General features: G+C 35.3%; 3 protein-coding genes across 4 annotated transcripts; 1 reads left to right on the top strand and 2 right to left on the bottom strand.

The window, feature by feature from the left end:
• Window positions 1–31: 31 nt before the first annotated feature.
• Window positions 32–5,868, bottom strand: LOC124179028 (tubulin-specific chaperone D). The gene is made up of 18 exons (XM_046562993.1): window positions 5,322–5,868; window positions 5,020–5,198; window positions 4,741–4,879; window positions 4,436–4,622; window positions 4,128–4,350; window positions 3,846–3,994; window positions 3,471–3,700; window positions 3,216–3,355; window positions 3,005–3,110; window positions 2,734–2,911; window positions 2,493–2,651; window positions 2,152–2,361; window positions 1,847–2,011; window positions 1,642–1,766; window positions 1,291–1,445; window positions 997–1,195; window positions 598–900; window positions 32–450 (listed from the first exon to the last, which is right to left on the bottom strand). Exons 1-18 carry the CDS (start codon window positions 5,661–5,663, stop codon window positions 175–177), a joined length of 3,465 nt encoding a protein of 1,154 aa, XP_046418949.1. The 5' UTR covers window positions 5,664–5,868; the 3' UTR covers window positions 32–174.
• Window positions 5,869–6,118: 250 nt separating this feature from the next.
• LOC124178989 lies at window positions 6,119–8,555 on the bottom strand. Of its 2 annotated transcripts, XM_046562906.1 has the most exons (7): window positions 8,298–8,555; window positions 7,980–8,174; window positions 7,763–7,866; window positions 7,477–7,687; window positions 7,095–7,374; window positions 6,685–7,009; window positions 6,119–6,607 (listed from the first exon to the last, which is right to left on the bottom strand). In XM_046562906.1, the coding sequence occupies exons 1-6, from the start codon at window positions 8,360–8,362 to the stop codon at window positions 6,890–6,892; spliced, it is 975 nt and encodes a 324-aa protein (XP_046418862.1). In that variant the 5' UTR covers window positions 8,363–8,555; the 3' UTR covers window positions 6,119–6,607; window positions 6,685–6,889. The 2 variants fall into 2 exon arrangements, with proteins under 2 accessions (XP_046418862.1, XP_046418853.1); XM_046562897.1 differs by having other exon boundaries at window positions 7,477–7,866; window positions 8,298–8,554.
• Window positions 8,556–8,728: 173 nt separating this feature from the next.
• On the top strand, window positions 8,729–20,391 carry LOC124178978 (DNA polymerase theta). The gene is made up of 22 exons (XM_046562871.1): window positions 8,729–8,880; window positions 9,242–10,137; window positions 10,423–10,653; window positions 10,749–11,002; window positions 11,107–11,239; window positions 11,318–11,519; window positions 12,554–12,749; window positions 12,854–13,023; window positions 13,126–13,393; window positions 13,483–13,816; window positions 13,950–14,091; window positions 14,329–14,572; window positions 14,702–14,843; window positions 14,940–17,268; window positions 17,433–17,641; window positions 17,792–17,996; window positions 18,143–18,324; window positions 18,407–18,526; window positions 18,607–18,942; window positions 19,162–19,426; window positions 19,496–19,716; window positions 19,821–20,391. The coding sequence occupies exons 2-22, from the start codon at window positions 9,289–9,291 to the stop codon at window positions 19,989–19,991; spliced, it is 7,203 nt and encodes a 2,400-aa protein (XP_046418827.1). The 5' UTR covers window positions 8,729–8,880; window positions 9,242–9,288; the 3' UTR covers window positions 19,992–20,391.
• The last annotated feature ends 74 nt before the right edge of the window (window positions 20,392–20,465 follow it).

Below are 20,465 nucleotides of genomic sequence, written 5' to 3'. Positions count from 1 at the left end.
ATCCTAAATTTTAATGAGCAAAGTCAATCCATTGTAATAAAATGGTTTGCAAAATTTATTCATCGCATTAGTTGGTAACAAGTTACATGTTTGTATTAATCTCAAGGAAAATAATTATAAAAATCGTTTAGCAAAAGCATTCCCGAAATTAGTTGCACAGCATTTTTATAAGTCTCAAGATTTTTTAATCATAACCGGTGGTGCAACTTTCATTAGCTCACACAAATGATTTCTAATTGGGCGAAGGATTACCACAGACTGCTCCCAGTCTGTCGAATTGAGTTCATTCAATACACTGGTAAGATCATCTTCCGGAAGGTCCATATCCTCTCCATATAGAGTCAGCGCTTCATATGTGCGCACTGCGGTTATCTTTCTCACGCACATAAAATTATGACATAAAAATATACTCAACTGACTGAATGCTCTTTTACTTACGTCACTTCGCACCTAAAAAAACATCAATATTTTTAGTCTAGGAAAACAGAAATAATAATTAGTTAACGATTTGTGAATGTAAATGAACTCAAGCTTCTCAGTAGAAGGTTCAGAAGAAGAAGGAAAACCATTTCTGTGGAAACTTCAAAATATACAAACCTGCAATAGTTGGCAAAAAACTCCTATACTGCTGATGAGAAGTTTCATATTATTTATAGATTTGATTTCTCGTTTGAGCAGCGTCAAAAGCCGTTGAGGAAATTCACTTTCTGGATCATCCAAAATAAATTGGATACAGCCGGAACTGATCAAGCGAACCATAAATACCAATAAAGAAGTAATCATTCTATCATTCTTATGACTCTCTTCAAAAATATCCAAAATCTTGTGACACAAGTTCCGCACAGATGCTTCGTCAATTTCTTTCAAATAAGAAAAGAAGGACATGCTCGAATGTTTTACCTGGATTCAGACAAGAAAATGAATAATCACTACAAAAGAATGGCTGTTGAAATGAATATCAGCTAGTATGATCAAACTACTTCCAAGCTGGCTTACCAATGACTCACTCAATCCACCGACACTATATATGATCCCTCGAAGTATGGCGAGTGTATAAGATGGAAAAGAAAGCATCCTTATGAAACGCGGAAATGTCATTGATTCCATTTTCCAATCTATGCTATCTGTACACTCGGTAAGTGGAAACAATTTCTTTAATTCATCATGGTTTGGTATATATGGGAGTTCTGGATCACTAAAGTGGAAATATCAATAATAATACTGGTAATCGTTTATAAGAAAAATTTTGGAATGTCATAAATTACGTCAGTCTATATTTATAATCCATACCTGTGTATAAGACCACTAAATACAGCACCAGCCTGTGCACGAATTCTATCGATTCTTTCAACAGCTTGCTGGGCAACACCACCTATCACTTGCCCCATAACTTTTTCATTTAGCACTGATGTCAATTTGGCATGTGAAACTAAATTTGTGAGCAACTAGAAAATAATCGAAATAAAGATAAATTTCACACAAGACATACCTATGAACAGAAGGAGGTTCTATTTTATACTAGATTTAATGCGCGATATGCCAGTATTGAATGTATCAGCATGTTGATTTCAATTCATTTTGTTTGTTTATTCACAAAACTGGTTAAATTGAAATGTTGGTAAATTGGCATAAAGTACTTACCTGAAGACCAGCCATTGCAGCTTCTCGAACCCAAGCTCCTATATCTCCTCTGCTGTCCATCGTGTATTCGCCAAGAGCAAGTAAGTAACAGTCGTAAAGTTCTTGCATGTAAGGTTTCCATACATCTGTAATTATTCATACGAAATATACTAAGTGTACAATATTAATAAATATGATTTATTGATGTGTAAGATACAAAACTAACTTAATTCCTTAATTCCAAGCGTTTGACAAACCATTGTCAAGGAGTGAAACGCTTCCTTTCGACTTTCAGCCCATTTTGAAGTATGTTCTGTGATATGTGTACATTTGATGAGTGCTTGTATTGTATCCTTTGCTCTCTCCCGTAATATGAATAATGGATAATATCCTGTAGGAGAACAAAGTTAATCACGATCTCACCGAGTATAATTCCGTACGTGGATTCGGAGCAAGTAAAAAAAGTGTCCACCATACATCAATATGCTATACACAAATAAGATGTTACTTTACGAGTATCAGCGCACTTACCTATAGCCTGAGCAAAACCCATTCTGTTTATTTGATTATTGGACCTCAAGTTATCCAAATAACGATCAACTATTACGTTGCGAGCATCTGGACTCATATGAGCTGAGGTATAATATTCAGTGAAAAAATCAGAGTGTGCTTCTGCTGCTTTCAACCTAATGCCAGCTACTTCATGGCTCAGGCATTCTTCCAGTAAACCCTGCCAGTCATCTTATAGAGCAAAATTAATCAATTATTGACATTATATCTATACCGTATAATATGGCCTGGTGATGAATTGTGGGAAATTCAATTCAACCTAAATCCGAGGGGTGCATAACTCGGTTGAAAAGTTTACTCACCAATGATGTCGGTGGAATGAACGGGAAAATGAACACGAGCACACTTTCGTATAAGAACTGCGCATGCTTGCTTCATCAACTCTCCACCCAATCCTTTAAATTGCCCTCGATTCTTGAATACTCGTATGGCATTGCATATTTGATCTACAGCTGGTTTGCCTAAATCCGAGTAGGTGAAACAAATCAAGATTAGAATACTTTGAGAGTTGAAATGTGAAAATCAAATAAAACCAACACCCACCGATAATGTTTTCGATTTTCTCATCAGAAGCAATGTCCAATGCTTCTAGAATTTCAGCAACAGCTAAAACTGCTCCATGTCTTACATTCAAGTCAATGGAACTTAGCATATCAAGAAGATTGGAGAGTACCGTTTCAACCATGTAACGAGGATCCTTGGGAGTCAAGTTGCAGAGAGCCTGCAAAATAAGTAGAATACGGTGGTAGTTCAAATTTTGATAACTTCGAAGTATGTGCATAAACCATAATCTGGTTATTATTACTCAACCAACCTTAGCTGCAAGTTCTCGAATAGCTGTATCCCAGTGCGTTACTTTTCTGACGAGCAAGTGATCAATTAAAGGTTTGGTGTATTCTTCATACTGCGCTATGTGAACGCTGTAAAACAATAATTTTGAAATTATTAACTGATTATTTGGATTTAAGTAGTATAATCGCGAAAATTTGGAAAATATATGCATGCAAGTCAGTGGAAGGACTTACCTAATTTTTAGGTAAGCATTACTCCGTACACCAACTTCGAAATAATCGGCAACAGTGAGGATGTCTATTCCATGTGGAAAGTTCCCCTGCCTACCAACATTCTCTTGGAATGCAGCTGATGCAGCTCTCCGACAATTGATCTAGTATTTTTATTACAGTTATGATTCATTGTTCGCCAATTACATGAACTTACATATCCACATACTACGCTCATGGAAAAAATAAATGATGAACATAAATTACAATGCGATTTACCTCTCGATCGAAAACGGCTACAATAAGCAGAGTAGCAGCAATCTGATTTACATAAGGTAATAGTACTCTAGATTCAAATGCTCTTGCGAACGACCAACAAACATAGCATGCTGCATCTCTGATTATCGATCCTACAGAACCGTAAGCTCGAGGTTCATCAAATACCAATGCTTGAAGAACCAAAGGAATAACATCTCCCAATCTATGAGGTAATAGTAATCCTCTTCGCCCTGCCAAACACAATGAGTAGTAAGAGTCATACCTTGCATAGAAAAATCACTGTCATGTCCACCATAATTAAGGTAATATCCGAATGATTTACAATGTACAGAATACTGAAATACAGTTTAACTCAATTTATCATGCTGCTTTTACCTAATTCAGCTAATGCTAGACAACCACCATGCCAGGCCGTATCTGATTCACGTCCAGAAAACAAATTCAGTACAAATCCAACCACTTCATCAGCTAGATCAATTGGCAAGCGAGCTGTTACTCGCCCGATTCCTTTGGCTGCAGACCATCTGATAAGTTATTTAAATGTGCAATTGTAATGAGTAGTACTACCCATAAGATATGCTTATGTAGGTATAAAGCCCATGAATTTCAAGCAGACTTGACATTTGTTCTGAAGACATCCTGTGCACGAAAATTTACCTGATGGTAATGCTTTTGTCGCGAAGACCTTGTATCAGCTGCTCAATAATTTCTTCTGTTGCTGGAGGAATATCATGGTCTTCAGTCTCTTGGGAGGATATTTCATTTGTGTCCCCTACACTCATGGCTGTTAGATTCTTTTTATTCTCAGGTAGCAAGCTTATTGTCTTGCTTGCTCTCTGATACCTCCAATCAGCTACTTTAGCTCGTAGGAGAACAAATCCTGATTTCGAATATTACGAAGAAGAGATAAGATTATTGAATGCAATTTGAATACGAAGCTGTATTATTTATGTTTATTTACTTACCAATGCGCTGTATTACTTTCAGAGCAAATTTTCTAACGAGAGCGTCTGGATTATCGCTCAAATTCATTTTCATAATTTTATCTAATAGCATTTGACTATATGGCTTCAGATCTTCTCGAGCACAATGTTTCAATATTGAGGAAAGTATTGCCAAAGCACCGTGAGTTGTAGAATTAACTTCCAAACACTGATAAAAATGTTATCGTTAGCAAAACAACAAATTCGAAACAAGTTTTGTATCAAAATTGAAATTGATAATACATACGAATATAGATCAATTAAACCTTAAACTTTTCAATAGTCACCTGGCAGCACCATGTGATAATTTCTTCAAGATACAATTTCTTAACATCTGAACGATTCAGAAAATTCGCAATCAAAAATACTGCCGCCACTGAACAAACATCTTTTGATAGGCAATACAGTTTGCATAACTTCAATATCCTGAAAAGTACTTAATAAATTTGATGTTCGACAGACTTTACTCGATGTAAAATATGTTTTATTAATCAGTTATGTTGATTATTGCAGAGACACGACACAACTGAAAACTTTATCATTTTTAATATGGAACTCTGTAATACCTATTTGTTATCATATCCTCAGGTTTGATATCATTCGATGTTTCCAATCGAGATAAAGGAAAAGGTATTTTAGAAATAATAGATAGCCAAACAAGAAGTACGTAACGTGTTTCCCAAGTAAGCGAATCATTTGGGTCTTGCTTTTCCAACATACGCAGAACCGGCACAAGATCCATTACCTAAGTCAAATGTAAGTTGTATTACATCAGAGAACCGAATTGAACAAGTTTAACAAGTGTCGAGGTAACTAGCACAATAATAAAATAAATATTTTGCAAAAATTGTGATATACCAAAGCTTACCTCGTGAGGAAGATGAGAGGCAATTTTCTTATATGTTTTGACAGACATGATGATGAATATGTATTTGAAGACATTGTGTTTTACACCATCAGAAATATTGTCGTCTCTAACGATGGTCAACATCGAACCTAGGATATCGTCCAGGTATGGATCCAGCAAATGCGGTTGATCTTGGTATTGAGACAAAATAAAGGTAAAACGCTCATGATTTCTTTCAATCTGTGCCGGAGTTAAATCCGAATCTTGCAACTTTCCAACCAGTCCTGTGACTTCGTCTATTTCTTTGATCATGTTATATCCACAGCCCATGCTTTCAGGATCAGGTCCATCGTTGAGGACCATTTTGTTTATATGGCTACTATCGTAGAAGGAATGGCCTGTTGAATGAGTAGATAACAATATGATATTCCCTTTCAATCGTGTAATGTTGTAAGCTCCATTTACGGTGAATAATCCAATGTCGTTTACTACAAAGCCGTTTGTTCAAGCAGATAGGATATTTTGACAGTTGACAGATAGCAAAGTGTTCTAAAACATGAAAAACCGTACTCATCATGACAAGTTAGTCGCGACTGGTCCGAATGATATTCGAGGCTACCATCTAACTATATAGTGGTCTAACCTCATCTGCGCAACGCTTGGATCGTCCATAGGCCATGTATTTGCGCACGTATCAAAATTTACGTTTATACAATCACCTGAATTTACTCCTACTTACATCGTAAGAAAAAGATTTTAAGTAATAAAGGAGAAAACTAATCTTAATGCTGAAAATGGATCTTAAAAGTACATCAACGAACAATAAATTTGATTTATTTGTGAGGTATCATTCTCCATTGTTAAACATTGTTCTAGACGCAGATAAATTTTTAATATTTTTGTAAATTACTGTTGATAAATTAGCCAAAGAAATTTGGCGAAGGCAAAATTTTCTCTAGGTGTAATCACAGTCAGCTGAGCTAAGTATACAAGACCTTGAAATCGCTATGAGCGAACAGATTTCAGATAAAGCTAGAAAATATTACATCACCAAAAATTTTTATAAAAACTAATATCAAAGTTGGCGAATAGCAGAACTTCTCTAATTAAATAAAATTGAATTGACCATTATATTGTGAAGCCTAGTGCTATTATTTGTGTCAAAGTTAAATATTATCAGTATCCCATTGCGATCTAGTCCAGTTAGATTTGGTATGTGAAAACAATCCAGTTAATCTCTAGTAATCCCATGAAAAAATATGTCCAAGTTGCGATCCTCAGAAGGAAGGGCACACTGAGTGCTTGATCTGAAATATAGAAATATATCAGTAACAATTAACAACACAGGTGGTTTTGGATTCCCAAAAAATTACAACTGAATTACCCATTATGCCAGTTTCTCCTTGATCAGTACGAATCTTCCCACCAACTCGGCTTGCAGTCCCATATCATCATTACACTGCAATGGTAAAGGTTCCCCTTCCGTTTTTTCTCAGGAAGTAACGGCATAGACCTTCTTCCAGTGAGTAGACCCAGACAAGTGGTACAATAATAAATCCAGCAATGTACGCCGCAACCTTCTCAGGATATTACAAGATGGACCAGTTTTTGCTGGCGACATAATCATGATCTCCCAAAAAATGCGCCACTTGGTTCGAGTGATTTTTAGGCAAACATTCTTTCTTTTCAGGCAAGTCTGAGTGCCCACACTAAGTATTCAAATAAAATGTTATTTTCAAACCCACATATCACATCTTATTTTTTAACAGCCTCAAATTCTGTGCAGCGACTTACCAATCGAATCGCTGCAGAATCTCTTGTCACGATCCTGTTTTTCAAAAACTTAACAACAGTCTTAAGGTCTGTTACTCGCTTCTCTAGTCTTCTATTGCGCTGTTGCAGCACCTTCATGTTCCTTCTCATTTTTTTAATATAATTGTTGAGAGCGATCCAGCTTTTGGAATCCTGCTTCACATTATTGCAATTCAATTGTTTAAAGTCTCCAGGGTAAACTAGGCGAGGCTGTTTTGGAATTGAAGTTAAGTCAGTTTGTATTGACTCCATATTGTAGACTCTATAAACACAACATATTCATAAAAAACACAATCCAGCTGTATAATTACAAGTGTAACATTGGATATGTGGTTAATAAAATAGACGTAAAGCATTTACACACCTTTTGGCTGGTCGTGGAAAATGTAATTGTCCGTTGGGCTGACTTAGAACTTTGTGTGCTGAAGTGTTAAAAGTAGTACTTGCAGTAATGACCGACGTTGTGGCTGGAACTTCAGTTGATTTGGAAAGTATGTAAGGAGTATTTTTATCCACCTGAATAAACTGTGGCTTTGTCACAATCATGTAAGGTTCTAGTGTGACAGATGTCGAAGCTAAAATTTCAAGATTCAAGTTTGCAGATGAATTGCAAGCTAATTGTCCAGCTTGAGCATCAGCATCTGACTGACCTAATTCTGGCTCTACGGCCATTACATTTGTTGAACCGTTTACATTTGAACTTAAGGTTTCGATTCTCTGATTCGAGTGTAACGAAGCCGGGCTTCTGGATTTCCTGTCGATTCACGATAAAATTTATTAAAGCAAGGGAAATCATATTCTTAATGCCTTATAACCTAACATCAAAGATCGATTGGTAAATTAAATTTGTGTCATATGAGTACATACTTGTCAGTCCTGTCAAAGATGGTTGGAACGGTATCTGGCATCAAGTACCTTCGTACTTTATCTCCAGAAACCTTGTACACAAACTTGTCAGGGGAAAAATGTTTACTGCATAACATGCTCCTCTTCCCAGGTGTCCATGCTTCACGCTGCACAGCATCCAGCCATTTATTTCTGCGCTCTTCGTTGGCAGGAAATCTGTCATTGATCATATATCGTTACTTATTGATAATCTGCATTAGCATGCCCAAGTTTTTAATCAATGAGCAGCACAGTAAAATCTTTCATTACGTATAGATATTATAGACAAAGCACACCTACTTGTGGAAAGTTACGTCTTCGGTCACTCCGTATTGTTCACCACAAGCTGAACAACTAACCACCATAGTTTCTGTGAGATTTGCTCTGTGTGGATAAAGTTATAAAACGTTTTTCTTGTAATCCCTATCGCGATTGTTATTATTATTTGACTACAAAAAAAGATCGAATGTAAGAATCAGTGCTCTCGTCTCTCGAGTGAAACGTGACGACGTATCTGATTATTGGACTGGTTGTTCCGTGCGTGGCCGTTGGCGGAGGTTAATTTTGATCCTATTTTGATCAATGGAGATTTACACGTAACACTACGTCCTACGCCAAGATCACGTCTCTATTGGCGAAGAAAAGATACACCTGCTCTCTTGCATTCAGAGCCGCAATGGGATTGGAGTATTCTTTTGTATGAAAACTACAATTTGTGATAAAGTTCGCTATTTTCTCAGCTTTACCAGCAGGTGGGACTGTAGTCAATTCTTGTTGGATTTAAATTCGAATGAAAAATTGTTTACAATTCAGTCATTCGGTATGCCGATTCACGATCAACTTCGTGTGAACGAACGATAATGTTTCTTAACTTAATCCTGAGGTGAGTGAAAAATAATTTAGTAAATGTAATTTAGTTTTACAACTTACAGAAATGACAGCGCTACTGAATTTCGTTGACATCTGCGTTTGTCTGATATAACCTATGTTCTCGACTACTTTTCTCAACGGTTTGAATGTACACAATCATTAGAAGTAATTCACCTAAAAATGAAACTGAAATTTATTTTAAACTATGACAATAACCAGGAAATAGCTACATTATTATGGCATACCGCATGTCAATGTGTCAATAATAGACAATGAAGGAGTATTGCTAATTATCTGGAAAAATTCTCTAGCTTTTGGATCGAATACTTAACAAACATACCTACTTCAGTTAGATTGATTTATTTCTTTTACAGATAATGTTACCACGGTAAATATATCGATGTAACGTGTCTGCTTCAAAATGAGCGGAACGACAATAGGCTCATTTGGGGAGCAGACCTTGGATGCATTATTAGAAGCCGAATGTTGCAGCAATACAAAGAATAATACCGTAAATAAGAAAGGAGCGGATAATTTACGCAACTGTAAACCATTTTTTATTCGTCTTCAAGAAATAAAAGAGAATTTGACTGATAGTCGTTTAAAAAACAATCATCCGCCTTGCAAAAACTACTCTGCAAAATTGGTGACAAATGATGATACCAATATTGAGAAATATTTTCAAGAAAGTATACTTTTATCCAAAACTGACACTTCAGGTTTACCAAGTAAAATAATTTGTGGAAACGATAATGTTAAGTCAAAGAAAAATAATGAAATTGATTTGATTGAAGACGCAAGTGGTAATAATAAATTTTTATACAACCAGAAAGGTCAAAGTTCCAGAAAAGAATCTGTTGGAGTATCTTTATCCAAACAAGATCATGTCAAGTTATCTGAAGAATTTCTCGAAAGTTCAGCTGACGAGAGGTCAAACAATAATTCACGTGCAGTTACCAACGTGAGAGGCTTGCGGAAAAAATGTATCTCAAATAACACAGCATTGAATGACGTTAATTTTATACATTCATCATCCAATGACAAAATTGTAAATAATAATCTAGTAAACATGGTCAACAAGAAGACCCAAGATGTGCAGATTGAAAAAAGAACTCAAAGTGGGCAACTCAATGACTTGTTACAAGTATGTGCACAACCAGTAAATAATGATTTAAATTCGATACCTGAGTCAGTCAGCGAATACTCCATAGTTAACACACAGTATCGTTGCAAATTATCTGCATGGGGATTGCCACCAGATATTCTCCAGGTTTGTAACGATTCTTTCTTTCTCAATGATAAGATTTTTTGGTGGTATCATACATAAAGTAATTACTCTCGATCATGATCATACTAGAATTATTTCTGTGCGTCTACGTTTCGAGCAAAGAAGTTGTTACAACTTTTACACTTGGAAATAAATGAAGATTTTTAATTGGGCTGAAATCATTTCTAATCATATTGAGTAAAATTATGGCATTGTCTAATGCACGTTTCTGTTGAATCAATGAATTCATTACCCACTGTGAACCTTTTGTGATCAATTTGTGCTCAGAAATATGAATTGAGAGGCATGACAAAGATGTTTCCCTGGCAAGTGGAATGTTTATCCAATTACCGAGTGCTCGAGGAAAACAAGAACTTAGTTTATTCCGCACCAACATCAGCAGGGAAGACTTTTGTTGCAGAAATGCTTGTCATAAAAACGGTCTTAGAACGGCAAAAGAAAGTAATTTTCATCCTACCATTTGTCTCAGTGGTTCGAGAGAAAATGTTTTACTTTCAAGTGAGTGTCAAACTTTTTTCACTTGTGCATTTCAATAATAATAAATTTATAGAGGAATGATACATGAAAAATGTGTTGAATTTATAATTCTTCAGGATTTGCTATCGAGCAGTGGAATTCGAGTTGAAGGTTTCATGGGAGGTATTGCTCCAGCAGGAGGGCTGGCTGCTGCCCATATAGCAATAGCAACCATTGAAAAAGCAAATTCGTTAATTAACCGATTAATGGAAGAAGGAGATCTTTCATCTTTAGGAGCCGTAGTTGTTGACGAACTTCATCTACTTGGAGATCCACATCGCGGGTACTTGCTCGAATTGCTGCTAACAAAACTGAAATACATGACTCTAAGGTGAACATGTATTTTACACTTTTTTACTCTATCTTACAAAGTTTACTTAAACCCACAGCGGTTGTGAGTTTCGTCACCACTTAATACATGGCAATGCTGTTTAGGGAAGAGCATGTGAAAATCCAACTCATTGGTATGTCAGCTACACTTCCGAATCTCTCGGTTTTAGCTGAATGGTTGGATGCAGAGCTTTTCAGCACAGAATTCAGACCTGTTCCTCTGAATGAGCAATACAAGGTAATTTTAGTCTTCTTCAAATCAAAAAAAGCTTTATGTTTTATCACCAACCATCCCTAAAGATACTCGTATTTATAGGTACGCACAACTATGTATGACAATAAATTCGTACCTGTAAGAGAGTTAGATCCTTCACCTGAACTACCAAACGATTCGGACAATATTCTTCAACTTTGCATTGAAACCATATCGGATGGACACAGTACATTGATATTTTGTCCTACCAAAAACTGGTGTGAGAAACTAGCCCATCAAGTTGCTGCAATATTCTTCAAGTTAGGTTGGTCTTTCATGAAATTCAACATTCGGTATCATATTCAATCAAGTTAACATTTTTCCATCTATTAGGTACCCAGTGAACACGTTTATGTAAACTTGATGTCAACATGATGTCATTCAATATCATGTCGTATATGAATAAATATTTCGCACTTATTTACGTCAGATACTAACGTAAAAAAATGACATAGAAACAATGTCAATCTGACATAACACTGATGTAATAAGGACGGTTTATTTTCTTATTCGTAACTATGGCTTTAATATGACTTTGTGATGACATTTACTTTATATCATGCAGATATATTGTAGTGTAATGGAACACAGATGTATACCTCACACAACAAAATCAGGCAATACAATACACTTAAATCTTCAGCTTAGTACAATACATTATACAGATCTACTATACGCTTATAATTTCAACGTAGAAATACATAACAGAATTATTTTGTAACTTCTATATATAATAAAACTTGAAATGTTGCACAATCTACGAAAAAGGATATAACGGATAAGACTCTGAATAACTCGTTAAAAAAACAATTGTTCTCTAAAACTACATCTGGAAGATGGACTTCATTTTTGCTGAAATTATAGAGAATGCAAAAGTTTTTTTCAATTGAATTTTTTTTATACAGGATTAGTAAATGACAAGATATTCTTTTCAGCAGGGATGACTTTGTATGACCTGATATGAACATTAGACCTGTCCTTAAGAAGAGTGAAATCGAATTTTCATGATCACATCCTTCAAATTGGTTTGAAATAAGTCAAAAAGAATTTCTATTTTTTTTTCCCTCCATATTCAACCATCCCTAGAAAGCCTTACTTTTTTCCCCATTAAAACGCCGCTTGGGAGATTTTATTATCTCTATTTTTGACTTCGCTAACTAACTTTTAATGCGGCAAGAAATTTCGACTAATGTAAAATTTACGTAAAATTCGTCACCTACCTATAACTTATTAATGATGTAAAATCAAGGTCATGTATTCACTGGGTATATTCTTTTTCTTTAATGTTACCTATCTTAGGTAGCGAAGAAACAACCCTGGGGAAAATTCTTAGGAACCAATTAGATTCGAATGCAATAGAGGAAACACTATCACAACTGAAAAGGTGCCCTGCTGGTTTGGATGATATCTTGAAGAGCACGGTTTCATTTGGTGTCGCATTTCATCATGCAGGTCTTACCATGGATGAGCGCGACATTATTGAAGGCTCTTTCAGGTATTATTTCGTATTTGGTCATATCGCTACATTATGTAGCGATCTGAATAAACGTAACAGTAAAAAAATTTCACACCTATAAATCCTCGCGTGTTATACTACAGAACTGGATCACTCAGAGTTCTCATAGCCACGTCAACTTTGAGTAGTGGAGTCAATCTACCAGCCCGAAGAGTAATTATCAGATCGCTAATGTTTCATGGGAAAGTAATCGATACTTTAACATATAGACAGATGATTGGACGTGCTGGTCGAATGGGAAAGGACACTGCAGGTTTGTAATACATGCATTGCTATGTCAACATGTTAAACTAACTGTTTTTTCTTCTTCTTCTTATCCTATTTGAATTAATTTCTGTAACTTGTTTTATTATAGGTGAAAGCATATTAATATGTAAGCCAAATGAAAAAAAAGCAGCAGAAAGTTTATTGTCAGCACCTTTAGATCCAGTAGAATCTTGTTTAGAAGGTTCGGGACCACTTATTAGAGCACTTTTAGAAGCTGTGGCAAGTGAAGTTGCCTGTACACCTGTGGATATTAATCTTTATGGCAGATGCATGCTGGCTAGTTTCAATCCCGAAAATAACGTTGGTACTCATACAAAAGAAGCTATGGACTATTTAACTACGCATGAATTTATTACGTGAGTGGAATGCAGCTAACTGATTTCAAGTTCCCAATTTCATTGCAATAGAACTATATTTTCGATGTATGTGGTTGTTTTTTTAACAGAGTTCAAGAAACTAAAGAGAAAGAACAACGGTGGGTGGCAACAGCACTTGGCAAAGCCTGTCTTGCGTCATCAGTTTCTCCCGGAGAGGGATTATTTTTGTTTGAAGAATTACAAAGAGCAAGAAAATGTTTCGTTCTTGAAACAGAATTGCACATTATATATCTGGTGACTCCATTTAATTCTGGTAGTTTAACCAGTCAAATAGATTGGATGATATTTTTTAACTTATGGAAATCTTTGTCCGAATGTGAACGCAGAGTCGGACAAATGGTAGGAATTGAAGAGCGTTTCGTCATGTCAGCTATTCGTGGAATTGCTAAGCTTGGAAAACAGGTAATTGTAAATTGCTGGTTCGTTTAGTACAATTAGAAACCAATGACGAAGTGTTCCGTTGCAGAATTACTTACTTCCAACGACTGAACGAACAATTGACGAATTACTATCTGTGAACCAAATCTTGTTTTAGCAAAATATACACAGAAGATTCTTTACTGCATTAGCCCTACATGATTTGGTAAGAGAGATGCCATTGACCACTGTGTCAGAAAAATATGGGTGCAGTCGAGGGGTTTTGCAAAGCTTACAACAATCCGCTTCGACATTTGCTGGTATTTATCGAAATACTATAAAGTTCCTTAACTTTTAACTTTTCAAGGAATTTGAAATGTTTACGTCACAATCTAAAATACGTACAACAAAATCTTCCTGGTGAAGTTACAGCGTCTATTATTTTCTCAGAATTTAAGTATCTACATTCGAACAGCGATGTGTTTATAGTATATGAAAATAAAAAATGTAAATCGAAAACTGACTTGGATATATTGTTAAACTTTCCTATCCTACAGGAATGGTGACACAATTCTGTAAACAACTAGGATGGGATTGCATGGAGTTGTTATTTTGTCAGTTTCAAGCAAGATTACAGTTTGGCGTTTGCAGAGAATTATTGGACTTGCTTCGTCTCCCAATGCTCAATGGTCTTCGTGCTAGAAGTCTTTACAAAGAGGGAATTAAGTGTGTCGCGGATCTAGCTACTGCTGACGAACTCTGTGTTGAACGTGCTTTACACAAAGCTTTACCTTTTGAAAGGTATGAAAATTTACTAATTATTTCTACGTCACAGCTGATCACATATTTCTATGTGAAACATAGTAAAACAAACTCTGTACTATAAATATAGTATATTTCACATGTGCCAACATTTTGTTGCACTTTTAGCGAAAAAGAACAAGATGGTGAACACGTATTAGATGCTGCCAAGAGAAATAAAGTACGAAGTATTTTTGTTACTGGAAGAGATGGTCTAACTCCATACCAAGCAGCAGTCTTGTTGGTGCAAGAAGCACGTACTTTAGTGCAGGTGTAGTTTCACATATTTTTGTGCTATTTTGGTTCATCTTCGTAAGTTTTTTTCACGTTCTGCAATGAAGTATTTCTCTTAATATTTTCCTTACAGCATGAATTAGGTGTCACAGAAGTACACTGGAAACAAGATAATGTGACTTCAAGAAACAAACTTGGAACAATATTAGACGATAAGAGCAATGCATCGGCTATTCAGGATCATTACATTAATCAAATAAACAATCAAATTGCTATGAATATTCCGGCACCTATTAGAACGGCAAGTTCAATAGCAAACGATGCTACTTCACAGGATTGCACAGAGAATAGTAAAACTATAAAAGATGTATGGAAATCTGACAATGATTCAGTGGATGCAATACAGCAAACGGAAAATTGCGAAACTGGCAATGTCATGTCGACGGTTATTTCTGAACTACATTCACATCGAATAGGATACAGGGAAATTAAAATGGATGGCTCAAAAATCACTCATCATATCCGTAACGAAGAAATTGATTTCCGAAACAAGTTACAGGGGGAAACAATGCAGACGGAACTTAATAATCATAAAATAACGCGAGGAGAAAAGCATGTGAATGAAATCGTTAAAAATAAGCCCAAATTCAGTCTTCTAGGCGCGAAACGAAAAATACGAGATAAAGATAGCGTGACATCGATATCCAGTGATAATTTTCAACAGATTATAAGTGAAACAGAGACTTTTGATTCCTCAAAATCTCTCAAAACACCAGATAATGAGCGGAGTAAGAGTAAAATATTGAATAATGGTCCAGATGACACAAAAACCAACATTACTGAAAGAAACTTACAGGAAAATTGTGAGAATATTTGCAATAAAATCAGTGAAAAGTCCAGTCCTTCTAAGATGGTTTTGCCAGATTTCAAATTGAGTATTTCGCCAGTCGTTACCTTGGAGTGGTTATCATTTAATGAAAAAATGTCTAGTAAGCAGTCAATGAATGAAGAATTACGAAAAAGTCTCAGACCAGAATCATTCGAGCAAGGTAAAAAAGACCTCAGACTCAATGATGAAAAGAAAGTATCACTTTCACGAAGTCCCAGTTTATTTGGAGATAGTTTATATTTGGATTCGCAGTTCTGCAATGAACTTGAAAAAAATGTTTATGGATCCTTAGATATCACTAAAGTTAAAGGCACAGAATGTTCTGCAATTGATAGTCCGTCCATCAGTTTACAGAAGCCTATTGCTGCAATAGAAACTAAAAGAAAGACGCCAGAGATAATTGTGAAACAGACCAGTAGTTCTGAAGACAAATTTTCATCTAATACAAATGCCATGCAAAATCGTGCAGTTACCGAAAATCCAGACTTGAATAATCATATTCTCAACAGTGAAGAAATTAACTTTTCATGGAACAGCACTACATGGGATCATTTGAAGGAATCGAATAATGCCTCAAATTTAGATTCTGGAAAAAAAAAATTAAATCTTCAAATGACTTCTAATGATTTTGACATCAGTGATGAAATAGCAGCAACACCAATGATGCAAAATACTCGCTTGAAATCCATTTCCATAAAATCGAACACACAAAATGTACGCAATGTAAAACTTATAGACAATTCGGGAACTCGCAAACGTAAGTTTAACGAGACTCACTCTTTGAGTGATAGTAGTCCAGTTCTCAACGTATTGAATCTCAGTCATAATCGGAGACTATCCTTTGGATCCAATAAGTCAGATTCAGACGATCTAATTGCAGCATCACAGAATTTGGAATCTATTAAGAATACCACAAAAAGTAGAACCAGAATAAAACTGGAATCCTCAAAAAGAATTATGATTAATAAAAAGCAGCACAATTCAACACTTACAAAGTGTAACGAGCAGTCAAATGCCGTCAAAACCAAGAACATTGAGTTGATAAGAACCGGCAATGCTAGCGCTAAAAAAGTTTTGTATCAAGAGAATTGTAGTACAGATAGTGTTGTGTCGAATTCGGAGGAGGATTCTCCTATTCAAAGAATGCGAACAACTCAAAACCTGCACAAAAGAACTGTGAATTCGTCATTTATCGTTCAGAAGATTGAAAACCTACGAAAATGCAAAAAAAGGTGTTTAAGGTCTGACGTTAGGGAAGAACAATTAAATTCAGAGCAAACAGTGAATTGGAATGTCTTAGACATCATCAACGTAACTTTGAATGACAATATATTCAAATTATTCAGTAACGAATTAAAGCAGAAGACTGAGATTGCGATAGCTTTGGCTCACAATAAATTTGTAAATGATACAATTGGTATTGGAAGTAAATTAGTTTCCGGGTCGGCAAGCAGAATGAAAAATAAGTTTAAGAAAAATGAAAGCTGTGTTTACTTAGACACAGTTGTCAACGGAGTTGCCATTTCTTGGGGCAGAAATGTTATTTATTGGATCTCTTTTGAAAATAGAAAAGGTAAGTAGACTGTACGGATTTTACCGGATTTATACAAATATCCTTCTTGACTCCTTAAAATTTATTGCTTTGTTAATAAAATATTACTCGTTCACTTAAAAAATCTAAATATTCTAATATTATTAACTCTTGGTTTGAAAATTTTCTGTTCTATCCTTTTTCAGAAGGAAGTATTACATTAAAAGACCGTCTGCAACTCTTACGAGACGTATTCACAGATTCATCGGTAAATGTACGCTGCTACGGAAGCAAGGAAGTATACAAAAAACTTCATCAATGCTGTAAGATTACCCCTAACTGTAGATTCCTTGATCCAAAAGTAGCAGAATGGTTACTACAACCTGAGACTGACGAAAGCAACATTTGCGACATGGTAAGGTGTAAACGATGTTGTATGTAGATATGTAGATAATACATCATAGAAATGAGATAAAATATAAAATCTGAATCAGCATACTGCATATACCTCTACTCATGTTCAGCAACATGATTTTATCACTGTTCATAATTTTTTTGTCTGCAGGCTAAGATGTATTTTCCGCAAGGTGCTACTATCTTACAACATGCAAGTTCTTTAAAAAGCTCTGCTGGAACCAGTTCTGGAAATGATGATTATTTTTTCGATAGACATAAAGCTGCTGCAGTGGCAACTGTGACATGGCATGTTACGAGTAAGCTTATTGAAGAGTTACACAAGCAGAGTCAAACATTGTTAAATACATTTGAAGGTAATGAAATTTTCTTTTTAGATAGCTGAAAATTGATTTGCAGAGTCACTACGCGTTCATAGACCATAGATAACGATTTAAAACCTGAATACGCGTGATAAATTCTATTCAATATTACTTGAGTAATTTTAAATTTCTATCAACAGATGTGGAAACCAAGGTGGTATCAACACTGGCTCGTATGGAACTAACAGGAATAGGTCTAAATCTTCAATCACTTCAAGAGCTGTCAGCCGTTCTCCAGGAAGAAATGTCATCATTGGAACAAAGAGCATATTCGTTAGCTGGGCGAAAGTTTAGTTTCACCTCCTCTAAAGAAGTGGCACAGGTAAAGTGACATGATTATTAATTTGATGGACGAAATTTTTTGCGAAAACAAAATTATTAATACTTCCCATGACTTGTCGCAGGTTCTCGGGATGTACAAGGGAGTTAAAGTCAGCACAAATAAAGCTGTACTAGAAAATTGCGATAATCCAATATCTAAACAAATTATGTCTTGGCGGAAACTTAATACAACGCAGACAAAAGTTAGTCTATTGTTTCAACAAGAAATTGCTCAAATTTCAATGATAATATTTACACAACATTAAGCATGTTTTCTTTTCAGATGGTATTTCCGTTATTAAACCTGGCGCAACAAGGTCCACGAGTTCGAGGGTGTTGTCTAACACGTACAGCCACTGGCCGTATATCAATGCATGAACCAAATTTACAGAATGTTCCAAGAGATTTTAATTCTGAAAATAATAGTTATGTAATTAGTATGCGAATGGCATTTGTTCCCACCTGTGGAAATATCATGTTATCAGCAGATTATTGTCAACTTGAGCTGAGAATATTGGCACATCTTTCAAAAGATCCCGTCTTGTGTGAAATAATGAAAAAGGATTCTGACATTTTTAAGAACATTGCTGCGCAGTGGAACTATATAACCATAGATGAGGTACGAATTCTTTGACGCAGTCCCCTATGCCAATAATTGATAGATCTTCTCTATATTATTCAATCGGCAAACAAATTTCTGTTTTGAAATGACTTTTGATTTGTAGCCGTCTGAGCTAAGAAAGAACATCCTGATTTCAACAATAACTACATGAAGCACGGGTTTTGTAATATCACATTTGATTTTTTATAGTAATCAATGTATGCTTTGTTTGTTCAGGTAGATGATGATATGCGTCAACGCACAAAACAGCTTTGTTATGGAATAATTTATGGCATGGGTTCGAGGGCTTTGGCAAAGCAATTATCAGTTACTGAATTAGAAGCAAGCAGGTTCATGGAAAGTTTTATGGGAACTTATCCAAACGTGAATAATTGGCTTAATCGGGTGATAACCGAAAGCCGAGAAAATGGATATGTAACGACTCTAATGGAAAGGCGCAGATTACTTCCGAGTCTAAATAGTGAGATAAAAAGTGAAAGATGTGAGTAGCGACAAATTTTCTCTGCTGCCATTTTTTTTCCAATTTACTGCGAACGTTTATTTACTATAGCTCAAGCAGAGAGACAAGCAGTGAATACAAAAATTCAAGGTTCAGCAGCGGACTTGGCTAAAAAAGCTATGGTTCTAATAGATGAAAGACTGCAGAAAGAGTATTCAGGTACATCTAGAGTCATTTCAGAAATGAAAACTAGAAAACTAAGGAGCAGCAAAGATTCGCAGAATAGAGGGGCCTACTTAGTTCTGCAACTACACGACGAACTCCTATACGAGGTCAGTTATACTAGTCATTTTTTCCGTTACAATTCTCTGCATGAGGATGAATTGTTGCACAAGAATAAAATCAAAATAGGTAAATAATTATGATACTCTTACAGGTGAATGCAGCAGATCTTGATCGTGTTGCAGCAATAGTTAAAATTTCAATGGAAGAAGCATATCAGCTAACAATTCCGTTGCCTGTTAAAATCAAAGTTGGTCCGACGTGGGGCAGTCTAACAGAATACACTGTTCAGAAGCCCATAGAATCATCTGAATGTATTTTTTAATTGTTGAAAGACTTTATTTATTTTAATTTATATATTTTTCGCTTTTGCGAATTTTTATATGTTAAGAATTTAATTACGAATATTTTATAAATGATCACAACTTTTATAAGATCCACTAATTGTAAATATTATTTATGTCAAGTTCTCAAACTTTTGAAATAGGTAATTTAAGTGGTATATATCTCATAAATTGTGTAGAATTAAAACATTGAATAATAGTGGTAAGTTTATATGCAAAATTCGTGTCATTGCGATGTAGATGGATCAATTTTTGTACGCAGAAAAAATCATGATAAAAATTGAATTGTTCATTTTTATACAACTATTGTTAATAACAATTATATTTAATGCAGCATTTACTAATCTTCATATTGCTGCTATCACCGAATCAACTTGTATTGCTGAATTTGTAGAAAAATATACACAATTAAAATTATTAGCTATGTATCATAATTTAAATCTATTGGTTTAGGA

The sequence above is a fragment of the Neodiprion fabricii genome, chromosome 1 (genome assembly GCF_021155785.1).
Source record: "Neodiprion fabricii isolate iyNeoFabr1 chromosome 1, iyNeoFabr1.1, whole genome shotgun sequence".
NCBI classification, from domain to species: Eukaryota; Metazoa; Arthropoda; class Insecta; order Hymenoptera; family Diprionidae; genus Neodiprion; species Neodiprion fabricii.
The sequence above is the reverse complement of the archived record's forward strand: the minus strand, read 5'-3'. Positions and strand labels throughout refer to the sequence as shown.